The 23,549-nt window shown below is 43.9% G+C and overlaps 1 protein-coding gene and 1 long non-coding RNA gene across 4 annotated transcripts in view; both read left to right on the top strand.

Moving 5' to 3' along the window:
* LOC130295430 (uncharacterized) overlaps positions 1–23,549 on the top strand; it is a 67,574-nt gene that overhangs the window by 19,100 nt on the left and 24,925 nt on the right. The gene's annotated exons all lie outside the window — the stretch shown is intronic.
* LOC130295417 (uncharacterized) lies at positions 1,272–12,573 on the top strand. Of its 3 annotated transcripts, none has more exons than XM_056546125.1 (2): positions 1,272–1,282; positions 6,438–12,573. In XM_056546125.1, exon 2 carries the CDS (start codon positions 7,853–7,855, stop codon positions 12,032–12,034), a length of 4,182 nt encoding a protein of 1,393 aa, XP_056402100.1. In that variant the 5' UTR covers positions 1,272–1,282; positions 6,438–7,852; the 3' UTR covers positions 12,035–12,573. The 3 variants fall into 3 exon arrangements, with proteins under 3 accessions (XP_056402100.1, XP_056402099.1, XP_056402101.1); XM_056546124.1 differs by having other exon boundaries at positions 1,274–1,293; XM_056546126.1 differs by lacking the exon at positions 1,272–1,282 and having other exon boundaries at positions 7,846–9,206; positions 12,216–12,571.

Here is a 23,549-nt window from a genome sequence, read left to right as displayed (position 1 = left end):
AACTCCCAGCATGCCCGGACAGCCAACGGCTGTCCGGGCATGCTGGGAGTTGTAGTTTTGCAACAGCTGGAGTCACCGTGGTTTGGAAAGACTAACTTACGGCTGTCCAGGCATGCTGGGAGTTTTAGTTATGCAACAGCTGGAGGCACCGTGGTTTGTAAACACTAACCTACAGCTGTCCAGGCATACTGGGAGTTGTAGTTTTGCAACAGCTGGAGGCACCGTGGTTTGGAAAGACTAACTTCCGGCTGTCCAGGCATGCTGGAAGTTGTAGTTTTGCAACAGCTGGAGGCACCGTGGTTTGGAAACACTAACCTACAGCTGTCCAGGCATACTGGGAGTTGTAGCTATGCAACAGCTGGAGGCACCGTGGTTTGGAAAGACTAACTTCCGGCTGTCCAGGCATGCTGGAAGTTGTAGTTTTGCAACAGCTGGAGGCACCGTGGTTTGGAAACACTAACCTACAGCTGTCCAGGCATACTGGGAGTTGTAGCTATGCAACAGCTGGAGGCACCGTGGTTTGGAAACACTAACCTATGGCTGTCCAGGCATGCTGGAAGTTGTAGTCTTGCAACAGCTGGAGGCACCATGGTTTGGAAAGACTAACCTACGGCTGTCCGGGCATGCTGGGAGTTGTAGTTTTGCAACAGCTGGAGGCACCGTGGTTTGGAAACACCGAAATAATTTCCTATTAGAAATATAGTCAATGTATATTTTGTCCTGAAGAATTTGGACCTAGTGAGCAGTAATGATACATTAAGTCTGGCAGCTCCGTCTCCACTATGTACATAGAGCATGTAATCTTATCATCATATACATGGCTGGAGAAACAATATCTGCAGTAAATGTAGCAGCTAAAGAATAATCCTCAGGGGAGACAACGATCTGCAAACATCCCAGCACCCCCAGGGGAGCACATCAGTCACTACATTACATTACTGATCCTATACTGATCCTGAGTTATATCCTGTATTATACCTCAGAGCTGCACTCACTATTCTGCTGGTGAGGTCACTGTGTACATACATTACATTACTTATCCTGTACTGATCCTGAGTTATATATCAGACAGGAGGCTCATATCTTGCATTAATCTTTCTTTTATTAATGCCCATAGCAGAATTTTATTAAAATAATGTATTTAATATAACTTTTTGAAAAAACTACAACTCCCAGCAGCCCTTGCGCCTTCCTCCTCCCATTTCCTGTTGACTGGTGCTATAAATGAGGCTGCTGGACGATCCACTTCCTCTCTTTCTTTCTGCTCATGGCAGACAGATAAGTACACTGAATGTATATGTTTTCTATAAGTTTCTGACTATTCAAATTCATCTCTTTTCTCATTAATTCTTCCTATCTATCATTATATTCTCAATTATTTCCTTTTTATATATATTTTCCTTTTATCTATATCGGTCATATTCTAACTGTTTGTCCCTTAGGGATTTTGCCGGTGGCCGGTGAGTTCCGGCTTACCTCTGTAGGGCGAGACACGGAATTCTTTTCCGTCTATCTCCCCCTTCCTCCCACCCTCTCTTGTGGCTTACCAGCGCCATTTTGAGCTTCTTCGCGCGCTTTTCCTCACTCCTTCCCGCCACTGAGCTTCTTGTTCGCCGGGAAGGAGGGGAGGAGGGCGTTTCCTCTTCTAACGCGCATCTTCTGACGCGCTTTGCTAACACCACTCCACCAATCACAGCGCTCCCTGCCGAGTTCTCGTGAGATTTCGCCTGGGACCGCTGTAACTAGTTGCCGCCTCCTCTCCCCGTCGCCAGTGTGGTGCGAGCGACGAGAGGAACGGCAGCAATTTTGTGGTGGTCAGCGTTTTGGTCAATTACCATCTCCCCAGGTAGTTTTCACAGTCCGGTCACAGAATACTGACAGGATCCTGTTAGGTGCTAACCTTTAGCCTGCAATTAATTGTACCGTTGACTCTAAGCTGTTTCCAATCATAACCAGCTTATAATATATACCTATTCAATAGCTTGTGGAGCTCATAGTGAGGTCCACTACAGATTCATTTTGAATATCTTAGTGCTACTTGATAGCCTACACTAGATATGGCTGGTGAAAACAACAAACATACTGCCCCTATCATGGCCGGTACTGAGGAGCATATTGAGTTAGAAGCCTCCCAGTTAATGACGGCTACTCAGATACAAGACCTTATAAATAGGTCTGTCCAAGCTGCATTAGCCTCAACTATACAGCCCTCTATTAAACCCTCAGTCTCTGGAGAGAAACCTAATAGGGGCAAAGCGCTTTCCAAGCGCAAACATATTAATGAACAACTCGACTCCCCGGCAGGGGAAGAAAATAATATGTCCATGACAGGACCCACTCCGGCCTGTCAAACCCCACATCCTGAATACGACCGACCCTTGGGCCTCAAGGAGACCGTTACAAAGAGGCATAAGTCCAATAGAAGGACAAAACCAGACTCGTACGACACATCAGAGGATGAGTCGTCAGAAGTCTCTGAGGTGGCCGAGGCCACGGACTCCGACTCTGACAAAGAGGATGCGGGGTTCTTAGCAGAAAATTCTAACGCCAATCTCGACATACCTTCCGAGACGGTATTAGATACACTCGGACAACCGTTCTTTAGTCCGGAGGCTATCACTCATCCCCGGTCAGGGGATTGGGCCCCATTACCGCAAGTTGCGGACTATATAGAGTTTTGGACCAGAAAAGCACTGGATCGGTCCAATCGCAACAAATTGCGATCAGAGTGCCCCAGACCATATGTGGCCAAGAAAGTGGCACAAACACCGGAAATAGATCCGGTCCTGATGAAATATTTAACCCGCTCCGGCAAGTACTCCAAAAAAGGAATTGAACGTTCGTTCAAGGTAATACAGGATCGGATCTTAGACCTCCTGGGCCCGCTTACTAAAATTTTAAACCTGTCGGAACAGGCAGCCTCTACCTCCCAGCCGGTAGATTTAGGGCAGCTAAGAGGATGGGCCCAGCGTGCTATATGCATGCTCGGCAGCGCCAACACAACTTGTTCTATTGAACGCAGAAGGTCCATATTAATGAAATTGGAACCTCAATTGTCGCACCTTGCTGAGAATGAACCGGGCCCTTCTGCTGAAGGCCTTCTCTTCGGCGAGGATTTGATCAAGAATATAAATAAATTTGTGTCCTTATTTACTAGCCTTGATAAGGCTCAGAATTCATTGAAAAAATCGGGTTCTAACCCTAAGGTTTTTGGCAAGGCCGGCAGAGGGAGAGGGCGCTCTGCCGGCCGCACTGCCTACTTCAGGCCCTACGCTAGACCAAATCCACAGCCGTACGCTCCTGCTCAGCAGTCATACACCTTGCCGGTGGCACAACCTGCCCCCTTCTTTCCACCACGTGGACGCCCCTGGAGGGGACGTGGAGGCCGAGGTTTCCCCAGATCCCGTCCGTCAGCCGGTGAGTATACATCCTCTTACACTATCACAAACACTTGTGGGGGGCAGACTGAAGTATTTTATCCACGTCTGGTCCATGATTACGGCAGACGCTTGGATCATCAATACGGTAAAGGGTTACCAGATAGATTTTCAGTCCCTTCCAGTACTGAACGTCAAGCCACATCCCATTCACTTTTCGTCCCAAAACATGACACTCATAGACACCGAGCTTCAGGAGCTTGTAACAAAAAATGCAGTACAGGAGGTGGACCCCCTCTCCCCAGGGTTTATCAGCAATTTATTCCTTGTCAAGAAAAAGGATGGCGGCTATCGCCCTGTGATCAACCTAAGAGACCTGAATCAACACGTGACTTACCGTCACTTCAAGATGGAGGATATCCACCTGTTACGCGACCTCTTATGGCCGGGCGACTGGTTAGTGAAGGTCGATCTGAAGGACGCGTATCTCACCGTCCCCATGCACCCATCCTCCCAACCTTTCCTAAGGTTTCTGTGGAGAGACAGAATGTGGCAGTTCACCTGCCTGCCATTCGGATTATCATCGGCCCCTTGGTGCTTCACAAAGTTGCTCAAGCCGGTAGTAGCGACTCTCAGAAGCAGAGGGGTGCGACTAATTATTTATCTGGACGACTTACTGATCATGGCAAGTTCCAGAGCACAAGTCTTGTTGCACAGTCAGTGGACTGTGGGGTTGTTGAAGGAACTAGGGTTCCTGATCAACGACAAAAAGTCCATTCTGATTCCTTCAAGATCGATGGAATTTCTAGGTTTCCTGGTGGATACCGAACAAGCAGTACTACGTCTACCCAATGCCAAGCTAGCCCTGATTCGCAAAGAAATCAGGGCTGTGTTGCGCAAAGGTCAAGCGTCGTTACGGATGATTGCTCGAATAGTCGGCCTGTTGGCGGCTTCCATTCAAGCAATCTTTCCGGCCCCGCTCCATTATCGGGCACTTCAGAGGCTCAAGATCCTCCATCTTCGCCAGGGTTTACGCTACGCAGACGAGATTGCTCTCTGCCCGGAGGCAGTGACGGAGTTACACTGGTGGCTACGCCATGCCGTCGAATGGAACGGCAAAACTATATTCAACTCCTGCCCAGACATCATCATAGAGTCCGATGCGAGTCGACATGGTTGGGGGGCACGCTGTGGTCGAGCCACAACAGGAGGGAGTTGGTCAGAAGACGAATCTCTTCTCCATATCAACGCACTGGAATTACTGGCGGCATTCTTTGCAATCAGGAGTTTTCTTCCACACAGATCCAATTGCTGCGTGTTATTACGCATGGACAATGTGGCGGCAGTGCAATATCTCAATCGCCTTGGAGGCACGAGATCCAGGATTCTGGCGAACATTGCGTCAGACTTCTGGCATTTTTGCCTATCCAGGGACATCATCCCAGTGGCGGAATACCTACCAGGTATATCCAACTCGGTAGCGGATTGGAATTCCCGTTACCTAGTCGATTACAGCGATTGGACGCTCGATCGATCTGTGTTTCTCATGATTCGAGAACTTTGGGGTCCCTTACATATGGATCTTTTTGCCTCTCGTCTCAACCGGCAATTACCCCGCTTTTACAGCTGGAGGCCGGACCCGGAAGCGTCAGCAGCGGACGCTTTTCGTCAAGTGTGGCCGCAGGGGACTCACTATGCGTTTCCCCCATTCCAGATGATTACCAGAGTTCTGCTACAAGTAACAACTCAGAGAGCGACAGTGGTTCTGATCACTCCTTGGTGGCCCACGCAACCGTGGTTTCCCCTTCTCCTAGGGATGTCCATCGACTATCCCCGATTGATTCCCTGCACACCTCTACTTCTCACGAATCCGATCGGGAAACCCCATCCGTTGATCCAGGAAGGCAAGCTTCCACTCCTCGTGTGGTTGGTTTCGGGGTCCCAGACGCTGGTAGCGACCTTTCACAATCAGCTAGAGACCTCCTCGCCCTGGCCTGGGCCCCAGGGACTAGATCGGCGTATCGATCAGCCTGGTACTTATGGGTTCGTTGGTGTGATCAACGACAGGTTGATCCCGTTCAAGCACCTGTTCCCATCATAGTCAACTATATGGCAGATGCCTTTGAGGCCGGAAAATCTTACAGTTCTTTGAATGTTTACAGATCTGCCATATCGGCATATCACTGTCCGGTGGATTCTCTACCGGTTGGCAAACATCCGTTAATGTGCAGATTATTGCGGGGAGTGAAATTTAAACGTCCTCCCCGTCCTCGATATCAATCGACTTGGGATGTCTCCCGAGTATTAGACTTCTTTACCTCCTGGGATGCCAATGAAGCGCTATCCTTAAAATTTTTGTCGTTCAAATTGACTACACTACTTTGTCTGGTTTCCATTAAACGGGTGTCGGATGTTAGAGCATTGGACATCTCTAGGCGACAATTTTCGCCTGAAGGTGTCCGGTTCTCGGTTGTTCGGAGGACCAAGACGGGACTTCAATCAGTCTTTTACCCTTCTTTTCCGACTCATCCTCAGCTTTGTGTAGTACGTTGTCTCCAAGCGTACGAGGCGCGGACAGCGACCTTACGTTCACTATCTCATACTCAACTTTTATTATCCTATGTGAAGCCCCATCTTCCAGTCAGTTCGGCCACGCTGGCCAGGTGGGTGCGGTCGGCCATGTCTATGGCGGGCATCGACGTTTCCTTGTTCGGGGCCCACTCTGCTAGAGGGGCTATGGCCACTAAAGTGGTTACCTCAGGAGGTTCACTCGCGGACCTCTTATTGGCCGCCGATTGGTCGTCAGAGACGACTTTTCGTCAATTTTATTTTAGACCGGAGGAACACGTATCCGTGGCGGTACTCTGATTTGTCTTGCATTACTATTTTCTGTTGTCTATACTTGTTAAGCTTTAAACTTGCAAGATATGAGCCTCCTGTCTGATATATAAATCGAGATTTTCCTAGCTAATGTGACGGAAAATATAAGTTATATGAAGACAGGAGGCGAGTATCTTCCCTCCCGACCCACCCTATGATGATGTTTATGTTTCTTTTTAGGATACTGAACAGAATGGTCGACGACGTCTTCGTGGCAGTGGAAGCTGAAATGTTCGGTTCCTGTTGTTCTTACAGAGTTCCTGATCCAGATGGTCAGAAGGTTCACGGCCCGGTTGGCCGTTTGTTCAAGGGTTCCTGAGTCGGAGCTATGCTTCATGGCGGTGTTCCAGGACTAAGTTGTCAGTCTAGACATCGCAGCAAGAAAGAGGAAGTGGATCGTCCAGCAGCCTCATTTATAGCACCAGTCAACAGGAAATGGGAGGAGGAAGGCGCAAGGGCTGCTGGGAGTTGTAGTTTTTTCAAAAAGTTATATTAAATACATTATTTTAATAAAATTCTGCTATGGGCATTAATAAAAGAAAGATTAATGCAAGATACTCGCCTCCTGTCTTCATATAACTTATATTTTCCGTCACATTAGCTAGGAAAATCTCGATTTATATCCTGTATTATACCCCAGAGCTGTACTCACTATTCTGCTGGTGAGATCACTGTGTACATACATTACATTACTTATCCTGTACTGATCCTGAGTTATATATCAGACAGGAGGCTCATATCTTGCATTAATCTTTCTTTAATTAATGCCCATAGCAGAAAAAATCTTTATACAAACGTTTTTAATAAAATCTTTTAAAAAACTACATATCCCAGCAGTCCCCTGTGAACTCCTCCTCCTATCCCAGCATGCTGGCTGCTATATAAGGGACTGCTTGAAGATCCTCTTCCTCTTTCTTTCTGCTCATAGCAGACAGATAAGTACCTATAGTATATTTGTTTCTTAAATCTCTTTTATATGTATGTTTTCTCTGTTTGAGACATTTCATCTTTACTTAGTGTTATATCTACCAGTTGTTTATATATATTTATATAGATATATATATATTTCTTTTTATATATTTTCTCTCTTTCGCTTCCTGTTAGTTGCGGTATTGTTTTCTAATACTATCGTCTTTCGCTATACTTTCGCATCAGTGCTCAAATATATTCTGTGCCGGGTGCGCTACTTTGTTCTTTTCTCCCTCTTCCTTACCCAGCGCCATTTTGTGAATTTTCGCGCCTTCTTCTTCCTTCCTTCCCGCCACTGACGGTCTGTTGCGGGGAGGGAGGAGAGGTGGGCGTATCCTCTATGACGTGCGCCGGGTGACGCGCGTTTGCCGACGCCGCACACCCAATCACAGCGCTCCTGGTCGGAAATCTCGCGAGATTTCGGCTGGCCCTCGCTGTAACTTGTATACGCCTCCTCTCTTCATCGCATTGTTGTGCGAGCGGTGAGAGGAACGCCAACGGTTGTTAGCTGTGCTTCTAATAAGTCAGTCAGGTAGACCTATTACCCTATCCTTATTACTAATAGTCCTGCCTCACCTTGGTATAGTCTATACCTATCGCTACTTGTAGCTTTCAGATAGTCTGTGATGGCAGGGGATAACACTAAAGCTCCTTTCCCTGACATGTCTTCTACTGCTGGTGAGGCAATAGAGTTAGAAGCCTCCCACATAATGTCAGCTTCTCAAATACAAGACCTTATTAATAGGTCCGTCCAGGCTGCATTAGCCTCTGCGGCTCATCCCTCTACTTCAGGGGAGAAACCTAAAAAAGGTAAAGCGCTGAGTAAGCGCAAACATATTGCTGGACACTCCGACTCCCCGGCAGGGGAAGAAAACAATATGCCCCAGACAGGACCTACCCCGGCCTGTCACACCCCGCATGTTAAAGAATATGATCGACCCTTGGGCCTCAAGGAGAATAACCATAAGAGGCATAAGTCCACTAATAGAGCAAAACCAAACTCTTTTGACACGTCCAATGATGAGTCTTCTGAAGCCTCTGAGGTGGCTGAGACCACAGACTCAGAATCTGATACAGAGGAGGCGGGGTTTATGGCTGAAAATTCTGACGCCACTCCGGATATACCATCCGAGACACTTTTAGACTCACTTGGTCAACCATTTTTCAGCCCGGAAGCAATCACACACCCTCGCTCCGGAGATTGGGCACCGTTACCGCAAGTCGCGGACTATATAGAATTTTGGACCAGGAGGTCCCTGGATAGAGCTAATCGCAACAAATTGCGAGCCGAATGTCCCAGACCTTACGTGGCCAGAAAGGTGGCTTCTACACCGGAGATAGACCCGGTCTTAGTAAAATATTTGACTCGCTCTGGCAAATATGCCAAAAAGGGAATTGAAAGATCTTTTAAGGTGATCCAGGATCGCATATTGGACCTCCTAGGCCCCTTGACCAAGATTCTTAACCTTTCCGAACAGGCAGCGTCCACTGCCCAACCGGTGGATCTGATACAATTGAGAGGCTGGGCCCAACGGGCAATCTGCATGTTAGGCAGTGCCAACACCACTTGTTCCATTGAGCGCAGACGGTCTATCCTGATGAAATTGGAACCCCAATTATCTCATTTGGCAGAAACCGAGCCAGGTCCCTCAGCTGAAGGTCTTTTATTCGGAGAGGACCTCATAAAGAACATAAATAAATTTGTGAGCCTTTTCACCAGCCTAGATAAGGCCCAGTCCTCACTAAAAAAGGCGGGTCCAAACACAAAGGTTTTTGGCAAGGCCGGCAGGGGCAGAGGGCGACCTGTCGGCCGTTCGGCTCAATACAGGCCCTACACTAGACCAGCCACTCAACCGTACGCTCCTACTCAGCAACCGTACGCATTACCTGTGGCACAACCTGCTCCCTTCTTTCCCCCTCGTGGACGACCCTGGCGAGGACGTGGAGGCCGAGGATTTCCCAGATCTCGCCCGACGACCGGTGAGTACACTCCCATCTCCCCTTCCATACACGTTGGTGGGAGGCAGACTGAGGTATTTTACCCACATCTGGTCCGCGATTACGGCAGATGCTTGGATCCTCAATACGGTAGCAGGGTACCAGATAGATTTTCAATCTCTTCCAAAATTGAACATTATTCCACATCCCATTCGGTTTTCTTCCCTAAACGTAGATCTCATAGACAACGAGCTCCAAGAGCTTGTATCGAAGCAGGCAGTGCAAGAGGTAGATCCTCTCTCTCCCGGGTTTGTCAGCAACCTATTCCTTGTCAAAAAGAAAGATGGCGGCTATCGCCCAGTGATCAACCTACGGGACTTAAATCAACATGTGACTTACCATCACTTCAAGATGGAAGGGATCCATCTGTTGCGCGATCTACTATGGCCGGGCGACTGGCTAGTAAAGGTCGACTTAAAGGACGCGTATCTCACCGTCCCCATGCACCCGTCCTCCCAACCATTCCTAAGATTTCTATGGAGGGAGCGAATGTGGCAATTCACTTGCCTACCATTCGGGTTGTCATCGGCCCCTTGGTGCTTCACCAAATTACTCAAACCAGTAGTGGCAGCCCTCAGGAGCAGAGGGGTACGTTTGATTATCTATCTGGACGATTTGCTAATCATGGCATATTCCAGAAAACAGGCATTGTTACACAGCCAATGGACGGTGTCTTTGTTGGAGGAACTAGGGTTCCTGATCAACAACAAGAAATCAGTGCTGAGTCCTTCCCAGACGATGGAGTTTCTAGGTTTCCAGGTGGATACCGAGCAAGCCGTACTGCGTTTACCCAACGCCAAACTGTCCCTGATTCGCAAAGAAATCCGGGCAGTATTGCGCAAGGGTCGGGTATCGCTAAGAATGATAGCCCGAATTGTTGGCCTACTGGCAGCCTCCATTCAGGCGATTTTTCCTGCCCCTCTCCATTATCGGGCCCTTCAAAGACTCAAAATTCTTCATCTTCGACAGGGTCTACGCTATGCGGACGAAATTCCCCTTTGTCCGGAAGCAGTAGCAGAGTTGCACTGGTGGCTGCGCCATGCCATCGAATGGAACGGCAAAGCTATATTCACCTCCTGTCCAGATGTTATAATAGAGTCGGATGCGAGCCGCCACGGTTGGGGTGCTCGCTGTGGACAAGCCACAACAGGAGGCAGTTGGTCCGAAGAAGAATCCCTTCTTCACATCAACGCACTGGAACTCATGGCGGCATTTTTTGCCATCAAGAGTTTTCTTCCGCACAAGTACAATTGCTGCGTTCTGTTACGCATGGACAATGTAGCGGCAGTGCAATATGTCAATCGCCTTGGTGGCACGAGATCCAGAGTGTTGACGGACATTGCATCCGAATTCTGGCATTTCTGTCTTTCCCGGGACATCATCCCAGTGGCGGAATACCTACCAGGTGTATCCAATTCAGTGGCGGATTGGAATTCCCGTTACCTATCCGATTCCAGCGACTGGATGCTGGATCGCTCGGTGTTTCGGGCGATTCGAGATCTCTGGGGCCCGTTGCATACGGACCTTTTTGCGTCTCGTCTCAACCGTCAGTTACCCCGCTTTTACAGCTGGAGGCCGGACCCGGAAGCGTCAGCAGTGGACGCTTTTCGCCAACCTTGGCCGGAGGGGACCCATTATGCGTTTCCCCCCTTCCAGATGATTACCAGAGTGCTTCTTCAGATAGTGACTCAGGGAGCGACGGTGGTGCTGATCACCCCTTGGTGGCCGACGCAACCGTGGTTTCCCCTTCTGTTGGGAATGTCTGTCGATTACCCCCGATTGCTTCCCCAGTCACCTCAACTTCTCACGAATCCGACCATGGAATCCCATCCGTTGGTCATGGAAGGCAACCTTCCGCTCCTCGGGTGGTTGGTTTCGGGGTGCCAGACGCAGGTGAGGACCTTTCACAATCAGCTAGAGACCTCCTCGCCTTGGCCTGGGCCCCAGGGACTAGATCGGCATATCGATCAGCCTGGGCCTTGTGGGTTCGTTGGTGTGATCAACGACAAATTGATCCCGTTCAGGCACCTGTTTCAGTTGTAGTGAATTATTTAGCAGAATCATTTGAGGCTGGGAAATCTTACAGTTCCCTTAATGTTTACAGATCCGCTATAGCGGCGTATCATTGCCCGGTAGATGCTTTACCGGTGGGCAAACATCCTTTAGTGTGCCGACTGTTACGTGGAGTGAAATTTAAACGTCCTCCTCGTCCTCGATATCAGTCGACCTGGGATGTCTCCCGGATTTTAGACATGTTTTCCTCTTGGGAAGACAATGATTCACTGTCCTTGAAGATTCTGTCATTCAAATTGACTATGTTATTATGTCTGGTTTCCATTAAGAGGGTATCGGATGTCAGAGCTCTCGACATCTCTAGACGACAGTTTTCACCTGAAGGGGTCAGATTTTCTGTTGTTCGTAGGACCAAGACAGGACTACAGTCGGTCTTTTACCCCTTTTTTCCGACGCATCCCCGACTATGCGTGGTACGTTGTCTTCAAGCGTATGAGACACGCACAGCGTCTTTACGATCTCTTTCTCATACTCAATTATTAGTATCTTATGTTCAACCTCATTTGCCTGTCACCTCGGCCACCTTGGCCAGGTGGGTAAGGTCGGCCATGGAGATGGCGGGGATTGACATTTCCCTATTTGGTGCCCACTCTTCGAGAGGGGCTATGGCCACTAAAGTAGTTATTTCTGGTGGTTCTCTTTCAGACCTCTTAATGGCCGCTGACTGGTCGTCTGAATCGACTTTTCGACAATTCTACTTCAGACCAAAAGATCATGTTTCTGTATCGATCCTCTGATTTGTTTTATTGTCTATGTTTAAGTAGTAGCTTTAAAATTGCAAGATATGAGCCTCCTGTCTGATATATAAATCGAGATTTTCCTAGCTAACGTGACGGAAAATATAAGTTATATGAAGACAGGAGGCGAGTATCTTCCCTCCCTACCCTCCCTGTTATGGTGTTTTTGTTTCCCTTCCAGGGTATTGAAAGGAGAAGACGAAGACAGCGGTGTTTCGGTGCAGCCTGATATGTTCTGTTGCAATTGTTCCTTAACAGTTTCGTTCCCGGTTTTCGGTCCTGTTGGCCGGAGGTTCGGAGATACCGAGGAGGAGCTGTCCCGGATTCCGGCGTTCCGTGGTTCTGGTGACGGTCATGCAGTTCGCATAAAGAAAGAGGAAGAGGATCTTCAAGCAGTCCCTTATATAGCAGCCAGCATGCTGGGATAGGAGGAGGAGTTCACAGGGGACTGCTGGGATATGTAGTTTTTTAAAAGATTTTATTAAAAACGTTTGTATAAAGATTTTTTCTGCTATGGGCATTAATTAAAGAAAGATTAATGCAAGATACTCGCCTCCTGTCTTCATATAACTTATATTTTCCGTCACGTTAGCTAGGAAAATCTCGATTTATATCCTGTATTATACCCCAGAGCTGTACTCACTATTCTGCTGGTGAGATCACTGTGTACATACATTACATTACTGATCCTATACTGATCCTGAGTTATATCCTGTATTATACTCCAGAGCTGCACTCACTATTCTGCTGGTGAGGTCACTGTGTACATACATTACATTACTTATCCTGTACTGATCCTGAGTTATATCCTGTATTATACTCCAGAGCTGTACTCACTATTCTGCTGGTGAGGTCACTGTGTACATACATTACATTACTTATCCTGTACTGATCCTGAGTTATATCCTGTATTATACTCCAGAGCTGCACTCACTATTCTGCTGGTGAGGTCACTGTGTACATACATTACATTACTTATCCTGTACTGATCCTGAGTTATATCCTGTATTATACTCCAGAGCTGCACTCACTATTCTGCTGGTGAGGTCACTGTATACATACATTACATTACTTATCCTGTACTGATCCTGAGTTATATCCTGCATTATACTCCAGAGCTGTACTCACTATTCTGCTGGTGAGATCACTGTGTACATACATTACATTACTTATCCTGTACTGATCCTGAGTTATATCCTGTATTATACTCCAGAGCTGCACTCACTATTCTGCTGGTGAGGTCACTGTGTACATACATTACATTACTTATCCTGTACTGATCCTGAGTTATATCCTGTATTATACTCCAGAGCTGCACTCACTATTCTGCTGGTGAGGTCACTGTATACATACATTACATTACTTATCCTGTACTGATCCTGAGTTATATCCTGTATTATACTCCAGAGCTGCACTCACTATTCTGCTGGTGGGGTCGCTGTGTACATACATTACATTACTTATCCTGTACTGATCCTGAGTTATATCCTGTATTATACTCCAGAGCTGTACTCACTATTCTGCTGGTGAGATCACTGTGTACATACATTACATTACTTATCCTGTACTGATCCTGAGTTATATCCTGTATTATACCCCAGAGCTGTACTCACTATTCTGCTGGTGAGGTCACTGTGTACATATATTACATTACTTACCCTGTACTGATCCTGAGTTATATCCTGTATTATACTCCAGAGCTGTACTCACTATTCTGCTGGTGAGGTCACTGTGTACATAAATTACATTACTTATCCTGTACTGATCCTGAGTTATATCCTGTATTATACTCCAGAGCTGTACTCACTATTCTGCTGGTGAGGTCACTGTGTACATACATTACATTACTTATCCTGTACTGATCCTGAGTTATATCATGTATTATACTCCAGAGCTGTACTCACTATTCTGCTGGTGAGGTCACTGTGTACATACATTACATTACTTATCCTGTACTGATCCTGAGTTATATCATGTATTATACTCCAGAGCTGTACTCACTATTCTGCTGGTGAGGTCACTGTGTACATACATTACATTACTTATCCTGTACTGATCCTGAGTTATATCCTGTATTATACCCCAGAGCTGCACTCACTATTCTGCTGGTGAGCTCACTGCGTACATACATTACATTACTTATCCTGTACTGATCCTGAGTTCAGTGGCGTACCAAGGAGGGGGGGCGGGATCAGCGGGCGCAGAGATCACAGCGATGGGTGAAGTGGGTCTCTCTGGCTCAGTACTACATGGAGGATTCAGGATTCCACTATGTGTTATTTCTGATCCCATATCTTGCATTTCTTATTCTTGTGGAATCATTACCCACTACATGGGCCTCCAATAAGACTTGCCTTTCAGGGGTGTAGATAAGCTGGGTGTCACCTTTATTATATATAGTAGTTGTACACCTCCCCTCCAGTTCCATCTGTATACTGCTGCTATCTCTGTGATCAGTATTTAGAAATTCATTTTGAATTAGAAAATGTATCAAAACTGCAGCTGATGTGAACTGCCCCCAACCCACTTATGAGCTGTGGGTCACCTGGGTGACCTCCAGCACCTGCAGCCTAATTGGATGACCAGATGCAGTAATAAGACTCCACACCCTTTTTGAAAAGCCAGAGGAATCATGGGAAATGTAGGCAGCATGAAGAAAATCACACCTGCGATGGATTTGCAATCAGTATGGCTGAAAACCCTGCCATGCCTGTCACAATTTCCGTAGCAGTGAATTTACCAAGAAAGAGCCAACAGCTGTCTGGGCATGCTTGGAGTTGTAGTTTTGCAACAGCTGGAGACACACTGCTTGGAAAACACTGCCGTACTTTATACTTCTCGTCTAATGCGTCTCACAACTTGATATGCGACAATTATATCTGACCAATCCCCTTTGGCTCCAGACTGATACAATGTTCTCGCACTGATACATTGTAACAAATCATCCAGACAGGCCCTATAGATGTATGATGGGGATATTCCGGGTGGTGGTCTTGGCGGTGATGAGTTCCTCCAGTCATCAGGGGTTCAGCCCCCCTTGAGGCGTAGGGAATGATGCCCCCCGGGTGCAGGCATGGGGGGGGGGGTGATAAGTGGGTCACCGGGGGAGGGAAGCCGGGCCCTAAGCAGTGACGTCTCCTCCAATGTCACTTCACATCTACTCATCTCCTCCCATGGACGGATTCAACCGCGCCATTGTTATTAGGGGTCGGCGATAATGTATAGCAAATAAATTCTGCTACTATAATGTAAACTGGCTATTTATATAAATAACTATAATGTATAATAACTATTTATATAAATAACTATAAACTATAATAACTATATAAATAACTATAATGTATAATAAACTATAGTAACTATATAAATAACTATAGTGTATAATAAACTATAGTAACTATATAAATAACTATAAACTATAATATCTATTTATATAAATAACTATAAACTATAATAACTATATAAATAACTATAATGTATAATAAACTATAGTAACTATATAAATAACTATAAACTATAATATCTATATAAATAACTATAATGTATAATAAACTATAGTAACTATCTAAATAACTATAAACTATAATATCTATTTATATAAATAACAATAATGTATAATAAGCTATAATAACTATATAAATAACTGTAATGTATAATAAACTGTAATAACTATTTATATAAATATTTTACTTTTTTATATTTATATTTTACTATTTATATAAAAAATACTATAAAACTGTAATAACTATTTATATAAAATAACTATTTATATAAAAATACTATAAAACTGTAATAACTATGGGAAAAACTATAATGTATAATAAACTGTAATAACTATTTATATATTTTACTTTTTTTATATTTATATTTTACTATTTATATAAAAAATACTATAAAACTGTAATAACTAACAACTGTAATAAACAATAACTATTTAATAAATAACTATAATGCAATAATAACTATTTGTATAAATAACTATAATAAACAATAACTATATAAATAACTATAATGTATAATAAACTATAATGACTATTTATCTAAAGGACAAAGGAAGACACAAGGATAAAGACATAAATCCTCTGTGCTGTTGTGGTTCTTCTGTTGCAAAACTACAACTCCCAGCATGCCCGGACAGCCAAAGGCTATAGTTTTGGAACAGCTGGAGGCACATTGGTTTGCTAATCTGTTGTATTTAAATCTATCATGTCTGATACTGTCTGCTAATCCATTGTATCTAAGCCTATCATGTGTGATACTGTCTGCTAATCCGTTGTATCTAAGCCTATCATGTGTGATACTGTCTGCAGAGCCTCTGTATCTAATCCTATCATATGTGATACTGTATGCTAATCCATTGTATCTAAGCCTATCATGTGTGATACTGTCTGCAGAGCCTCTATATCTAATCCTATCATATGTGATACTGTCTGGTAATCTTTTGTATCTAAGCCTATCATGTGTGATACTGTCCGCAGAGCCTCGGTATCTAAGCCTATCATGTGTGATACTGTCTGATTATATATTATATTCGTCTTTCCGTGGCGTCTGTGCGCGCAGACTTATTCTTTAGTGGAGGTGACGCTGCGGTCGCGGTGAGGATCGGGCCCCGCGGAGACATCCGGCTCATATATAAGACGTACGGCTGTAATATCGCTGAAAATATAAGAATCAGTAGAAACACAATAAAGTACAGGTAGTCTCGCGGTCAAAGCGAAAATTACGACTGGAGCCATTTTTCGGCACGGCGGCAGATGTGATGAGGCGACACAATTCACACTAATAGAATTTGGTGAGAAGTTTGTAGGAATAAATTATTTTACCCTTGAGGCCCAGCGAGGCCACGGTACAGATATGGAGTCTGTCCCTTTAAATCAGTGGTCTCCAAACTGTGGCCCCTCCAGCTGTTGCAAAACTACAACTCCCAGCATGCCCGAACAGCCAACGGCATTCCAGGCATGCTGGATGTTGTAATTTTGCAACAGCTGGAGGCACCCTAGTTGGGAAAAAAATCCATATTTATACAGTGGAGGACAGTAGCAAACATGACAGGATTAGATACATTGGCTCTGCAGACAGTATCACAGATCATAGGATTAGATACACTGGCTTTGAAGAAATTATAAAAAAATGATAGTCTTATATATAACATTGACTCAGAAGATAGTATCACACATAACAAGCTTAGATACAACAATTTAGCAGACAGTATCACACATGATAGGCTTAGATACAACAGTTTAGTAGACTGTATCAAACATTATAGGCTTAGATAAAACAATTTAGCAGACTGTATCACACATGATAGACTTAGATACAAAAGCTTAGTAGACAGTATCACACATGATAGGCTTAGAAACGACAACTTAGCAGACAGTATCACACATGAAAGGCTTAGATACAACAACTTAGTAGACAGTATCACACATGATAGACTTAGATACAACAGCTTTGCAGACAGAATCACAGATGATGGAATTAGATACACAATGCAGCACACAGTATCACACATGAGAGGCTTAGATACACCATTAAATATGGATAGAAGACAAGCAATGCACATGAAGCTTTGGATCTCGTGTTATTGCGGCGGTGGCGCCATCTGCGTTGCGCTCTCCCTTTACTCCTCGCTCCGTATAATTGTTGGTTTCCATGGTGATGAACCGTTTCATCCTCCGTCTCTGACACTATTAGTTTACTTGTATTACCAGATATTTCTTAATAAAGCCTCCGCTTATCTGGAGGAGAAATCACACGGGGCCTCTTCTCCACCGCAACGCGTCCGATAATGTCTCACGCCATCTCCCCGTCTATAGATTGTAACAATCTTCAGTAAATTACATGGTGTATCTAATCCTATCATGTGTGATACTATCTGCTGAGTCATTGTATCTAATCCTATCGTGTGATACTGTCTGCTGAGTCCTTGTATCTAATCCTATCATGTGTGATACTATCTGCTGAGTCATTGTATCTAATCCTATCATGTGTTATACTATCTGCTGAGTCATTGTATCTAATCCTATCGTGTGATACTGTCTGCTGAGTCCTTGTATCTAATCCTATCATGTGTGATACTATCTGCTGAGTCATTGTATCTAATCCTATCGTGTGATACTGTCTGCTGAGTCCTTGTATCTAATCCTATCATGTGTGATACTGTCTGCTGAGTCATTGTATCTAATCCTATCGTGTGATACTGTCTGCTGAGTCCTTGTATCTAATCCTATCATGTGTGATACTGTCTGCTGAGTCCTTGTATCTAATCCTATCATGTGTGATACTATCTGCTGAGTCCTTGTATCTAATCCTATCATGTGTGATACTATCTGCTGAGTCCTTGTATCTAATCCTATCGTGTGATACTGTCTGCTGAGTCCTTGTATCTAATCCTATCATGTGTGATACTGTCTGCTGAGTCCTTGTATCTAATCCTATTATGTGATACTGTCTGCTGAGTCCTTGTATCTAATCCTATCATGTGTGATACTATCTGCTGAGTTCTTGTATCTAATCCTATCATGTGTGATACTATCTGCTGAGTCCTTGTATCTAATCCTATCGTGTGATACTGTCTGCTGAGTCCTTGTATCTAATCCTATCATGTGTGATACTGTCTGCTGAGTCCTTGTATCTAATCCTATCATGTGTGATACTATCTGCTGAGTCCTTGTATCTAATCCTATCATGTGTAATACTGTCTGCTGAGTCCTTGTATCTAATCCTATCATGTGTAATACTGTCTGCTGAGTCCTTGTATCTAATCCTATCATGTGTGATACTATCTGCTGAGTCCTTGTATCTAATCCTATCATGTGTGATACTGTCTGCTGAGTCCTTGTATCTAATCCTATCATGTGTGATACTATCTGCTGAGTCCTTGTATCTAATCCTATCGTGTGATACTGTCTGCTGAGTCCTTGTATCTAATCCTATTGTGTGATACTGTCTGCTGAGTCCTTGTATCTAATCCTATCATGTGTGATACTGTCTGCTGAGTCCTTGTATCTAATCCTATCATGTGTGATACTGTCTGCTGAGTCCTTGTATCTAATCCTATCATGTGTGATACTATCTGCTGAGTCCTTGTATCTAATCCTATCATGTGTGATACTGTCTGCTGAGTCATTGTATCTAATCCTATCATGTGTGATACTATCTGCTGAGTCCTTGTATCTAATCCTATCGTGTGATACTGTCTGCTGAGTCCTTGTATCTAATCCTATCATGTGTGATACTATCTGCTGAGTCCTTGTATCTAATCCTATCATGTGTGATACTATCTGCTGAGTCATTGTATCTCATCCTATCATTTGTGATACTGTCTGCTGAGCTGTTGTATCTACATCCCTCATGTTTGATACTGTCTACTGACCCACTGTATCTAAGCCAATCTATGTTGTACTGTATGCTGCACGATGTATCTAAGCCTTTCATGTTTAATAATCTTTCTGGAGTTGACATTTACGTTGTGTTCTATATGGTGGGAATGGAGCAGCAATTCTTAAAGGGGTACTCTGAAGGGGGAAAAAACATTTTTATTTTCAACTCAATTAGTCCCAGAAAGTTAAACAGATTTGTAAATTAGTTGTATATAAAAATCTTAATCCTTCCAGTACTTATCAGCTGCTGTATGCTCCATAGGAAGTTGTGTAGTTCTTTCCAGTCTGACCACAGTGCTCTCTGCTTCCACCTCTGTCTGTGTGAGGAACTGTCCAGAGCAGGAGAGGTTTGCTATATGGATTTGCTTCTACTCTGGACAGTTCCTGACATGGACAGATGTGAAGCATACAGCAATTGATTAGTACTGGAAGGATTAAGATTTTTATATAGAAGTAATTTACAAATCTGATACAAATAATTATAACACCGGCGCAACGATGTCAATTTCAGCAGCCTAGATATATTTTGTATAGCCATTGCTTATTAGTTCCCTCCTGTTTTACCTTGTTCTGTTTCTCTAGTTATTTGTACTGATCAGTTTTATCCTTTGTATCTATATTAATGACTTGTTCATTGTATTTTGGTTTCTGTGTTATCCTGAATCTTGACCCTTGTTCAGACCCGTTTTGTATTTTGTATTCCTCCATGTTTGGAGTTTGGTTTTGAAGTTATTCCTGTTCCTCCATGTTTGGGGTTTTGAAGTTTTTCCTGGGTCTCCTATGGTTGGTTCTGTTCTTGAGCTTCTATGTTTCTGACCTAGGAGTCAGTTTTTGTCCGTGTTCAGACCTGTTGGTGTTTTTGTACCTCTTTTTGTTATCCAGGGAAATGCATTCTGGGGAAGGCTCAGGGCTCACCCCTTCCTGCCCAACATGACACTATCATGATGCCAGTCAATCATAGTGAATTTTTTTCCCCTCCGGAGTACCCCTTAAGGGTACACTCACACAGGGGGTGCATCCGCAAGGTATTTGACACTGTGGATGCGGTGCTGGCACACTTAGAGTTACAGTAGAGTGTGCTCCCTGCTGCTGCTGTAGCCCTGTGTGTCCGCTCGTGTCTGCATATATACCGCCGGCAGTGACGAGCAGACACACAGGGCTACAGCAGCAGCAGGGAGCACACTCTACTGTAACTACTACTGTCTGGTAGCGCCCCCCTACAGTACAGGGAAGTATTACATGTTCTGTACTCTTTACCTGTATTACTGAAGTGAATGCACTGACTGGTGTCTGGTAGCGCCCCCTACAGTATAGGGAGGTATTACATGTTCTGTACTCTTTACCTGTATTACTGAAGTGTATGCACTGACTGGTGTCTGGTAGCACCTCCTACAGTACAGGGAGGTATTACATGTTCTGTACTCTTTACCTGTATTACTGAAGTGTATGTACTGACTGGTGTCTGGTAGTGCCCCCTACAGTACAGGGAGGTATTACATGTTCTGTACTCTTTACCTGTATTACTGAAGTGTATGCACTGACTGGTGTCTGGTAGCACCCCCTACAGTACAGGGAGGTATTACATGTTCTGTACTCTTTACCTGTACCAGGGTTAGCTGCTCCTTTGGACACCAGGTGAGGGCGGCTCCGTTACTTTTTTAGGACATTGTGTGTTCTGTACAGGACCCTGAAGAAGCTCCTCTCCTCTACATAGACAGTGATTACAGCTCCCAGCAGATCTTTATTACTTTTATATATAAGGATTTGCTTTATCTATATTAGTTATCTAATCCTCACTTTTTCCTATTTTTGGATGACATTTTGGTGGTTTCAGAACCAATTACCAGGTTTCCATAGAGTTCTGGTCTCACCATACAATGGTTTCACCATACAATGGTCGTCCTGGAACCAATTAATATTGTAACTTGAGGGACCACTGTATATGTTGTTTGGTGTGAGGTCTCTTAAAGGGACGGTAAGCTCTCACGTCAGTGATGTGAATGTTCTTGTGAATCTCCAGTCCCTCCTCTTCTCGTGTTCTTCTCATTTTCCTGACTCCTCCGCAGCAACTTCCAAAATCATTTTTCTTTGTGCAAAACTTTTTCAGTTTTCTTCTTAGTTTCAAACTTTACCATTAATCCAGAACATCGGATTAATTATCATGAAGTCAATTATCATGAAGATGAGACGTGTCGTCCGTCATCACCGAATTACAGAAAACTGAAGAGTATCGAAGTGTTCACAGAGCGAAGGCGTCACCTCCCAAAGCCTCTGCGAACACTGCGCCAAAGTGACTCATAACAGGAGGATGGGGGGGGGGGCGATCTACCAACAGTTGAACAGGAGGATGGGAAGGGGGCACTCTAACCAACAGCTGAACAGGAAGAGGAGAATAGGTGTCTTTGATCTCTAATATAGGAGAATAATTGTCCGTGATTTCTAATATAGGAGAATAGGTCTATTTTATAAAGACAAATTTAAACATGTGGATGAAATTATGTCAACAAATATAGTGAATAGATCTTTTGCTCTAATCTCCTGGTAGAGATTGTAAAGGTTAGCATATAGATCACTCCTTCTTCTCCTGCAGAGAACGGAACATGTTCTATGCATATTAGTGCATTTATATAATGTATGTAGCATAGTCCATGTTTTTATGCTTTACATCTAATTGATCTAAGTGACATTCCCAAAAACATGGGAGCTTCTGAACTTTCCCTCCAAATTATGTACAGTAGATCGTATATTCTGTACTGTGTCTTTAAGAGTTCTTACCCAGAGTCATGTGTAGTGTTAGTTAGAAGTGGGTGGAGAGGTTTATTATCACTTCCATGTTATATATCTGTAAATTAGATGCTGCCCATTCTGATATTATGTGTTCTCTTTTACAGAGTAATATACCTTCTTTTTGTGTGATATCTGAACTAACCTTGTGACTGATGTTATATTGTGACAACTTCCGACTTGCTAACTTCTGACTTGTAGTTAACTAACATAAGCTTAAATGCTTAATTAATAATCTTTATATACTCAAATCTAATTGATATTCATATATATATATATATGATCATTGTTTATTATTAAAGGGGGGATTATCTAGGAATAGAGAAACTCAGCTAATTTTTTTCAAAAAACGCTCCCGTCTGTCTCCAGGTTGGGTATGGTTCTGCAGCTCAGTTCCATTGAAGTCAATGGGGCCAAGTTGTAATACCACACCCAACCTGGGGACGGACATGTTGCTGTTTTTGAAAGAAACTAGCTGAGTTTTTTAAATTCCTGGATAACCCCTTTAACTCATTGATTTTTTATTACTTATAACCAATAAATCTTCATATTTTTTTTCATCATACCTGTGTATTATTTTAATATAGTACAAAGCTACCTTCTTAATGTAATAGACATCAAAATAACCTAATATATCTCAGAAATAGTCAGCTCAGATGTGAATTGCATTGTTTATATTTTTCTGCAATTCACCAGGTCATGATTTTTAAAATTTTTGCTGACCTAGGTCATAGGTAATTAATGGCGTTATGACTGCCTGTTAAACACAGTAGCCGACAGGTAATGTCGATAATTTCTTAAGTAGGCGAATGGTTGTCGATAATTTCTTGAGCAGGATTACAGTTGTCTTGTACACTGGTTCAACATGTGCAGAACACTGGAAGGCTCTGTGAGGAGGAGGAGGAGGAGGAGTACGTTGTCAATGATTTCTTCATGAAGCCACTGATTGTTGACAAGATTAAAAGTTGTTGATTATTTATTTTTCGAGCAGGTGAACGGTTGTCGATGACTTGTTGAACAGAAGAACGGTTGTCGATGATTTTTTATTTAGAAGAAGGGTTGTCGATAATTTCTTATTCAACAGAATGGTTGTCGATGATTTCTTATTCAGAAGACCAGTTGTCGATGATTTCTTATTCAGGAGAACGGATGTAGATGATTTCTTATTCAGGAGAACAGCTGTCAATGATTTGTTGTTCAGCAGAACGGTTGTTGATGATTTCTTAATTAGGAGAACGGTTGTCGATGATTTCTTATTCAGGAGAACAGATGGCAATGATTTCTTATTCAGCAGAACGGTTGTTGATGATTTCTTATTCAGCACAACAGTGGTCAATGATCTCTTATTC

Source organism: Hyla sarda, chromosome 11 (genome assembly GCF_029499605.1).
Source record: "Hyla sarda isolate aHylSar1 chromosome 11, aHylSar1.hap1, whole genome shotgun sequence".
Lineage (NCBI taxonomy): Eukaryota > Metazoa > Chordata > Amphibia > Anura > Hylidae > Hyla > Hyla sarda.
The sequence above is the reverse complement of the archived record's forward strand: the minus strand, read 5'-3'. Positions and strand labels throughout refer to the sequence as shown.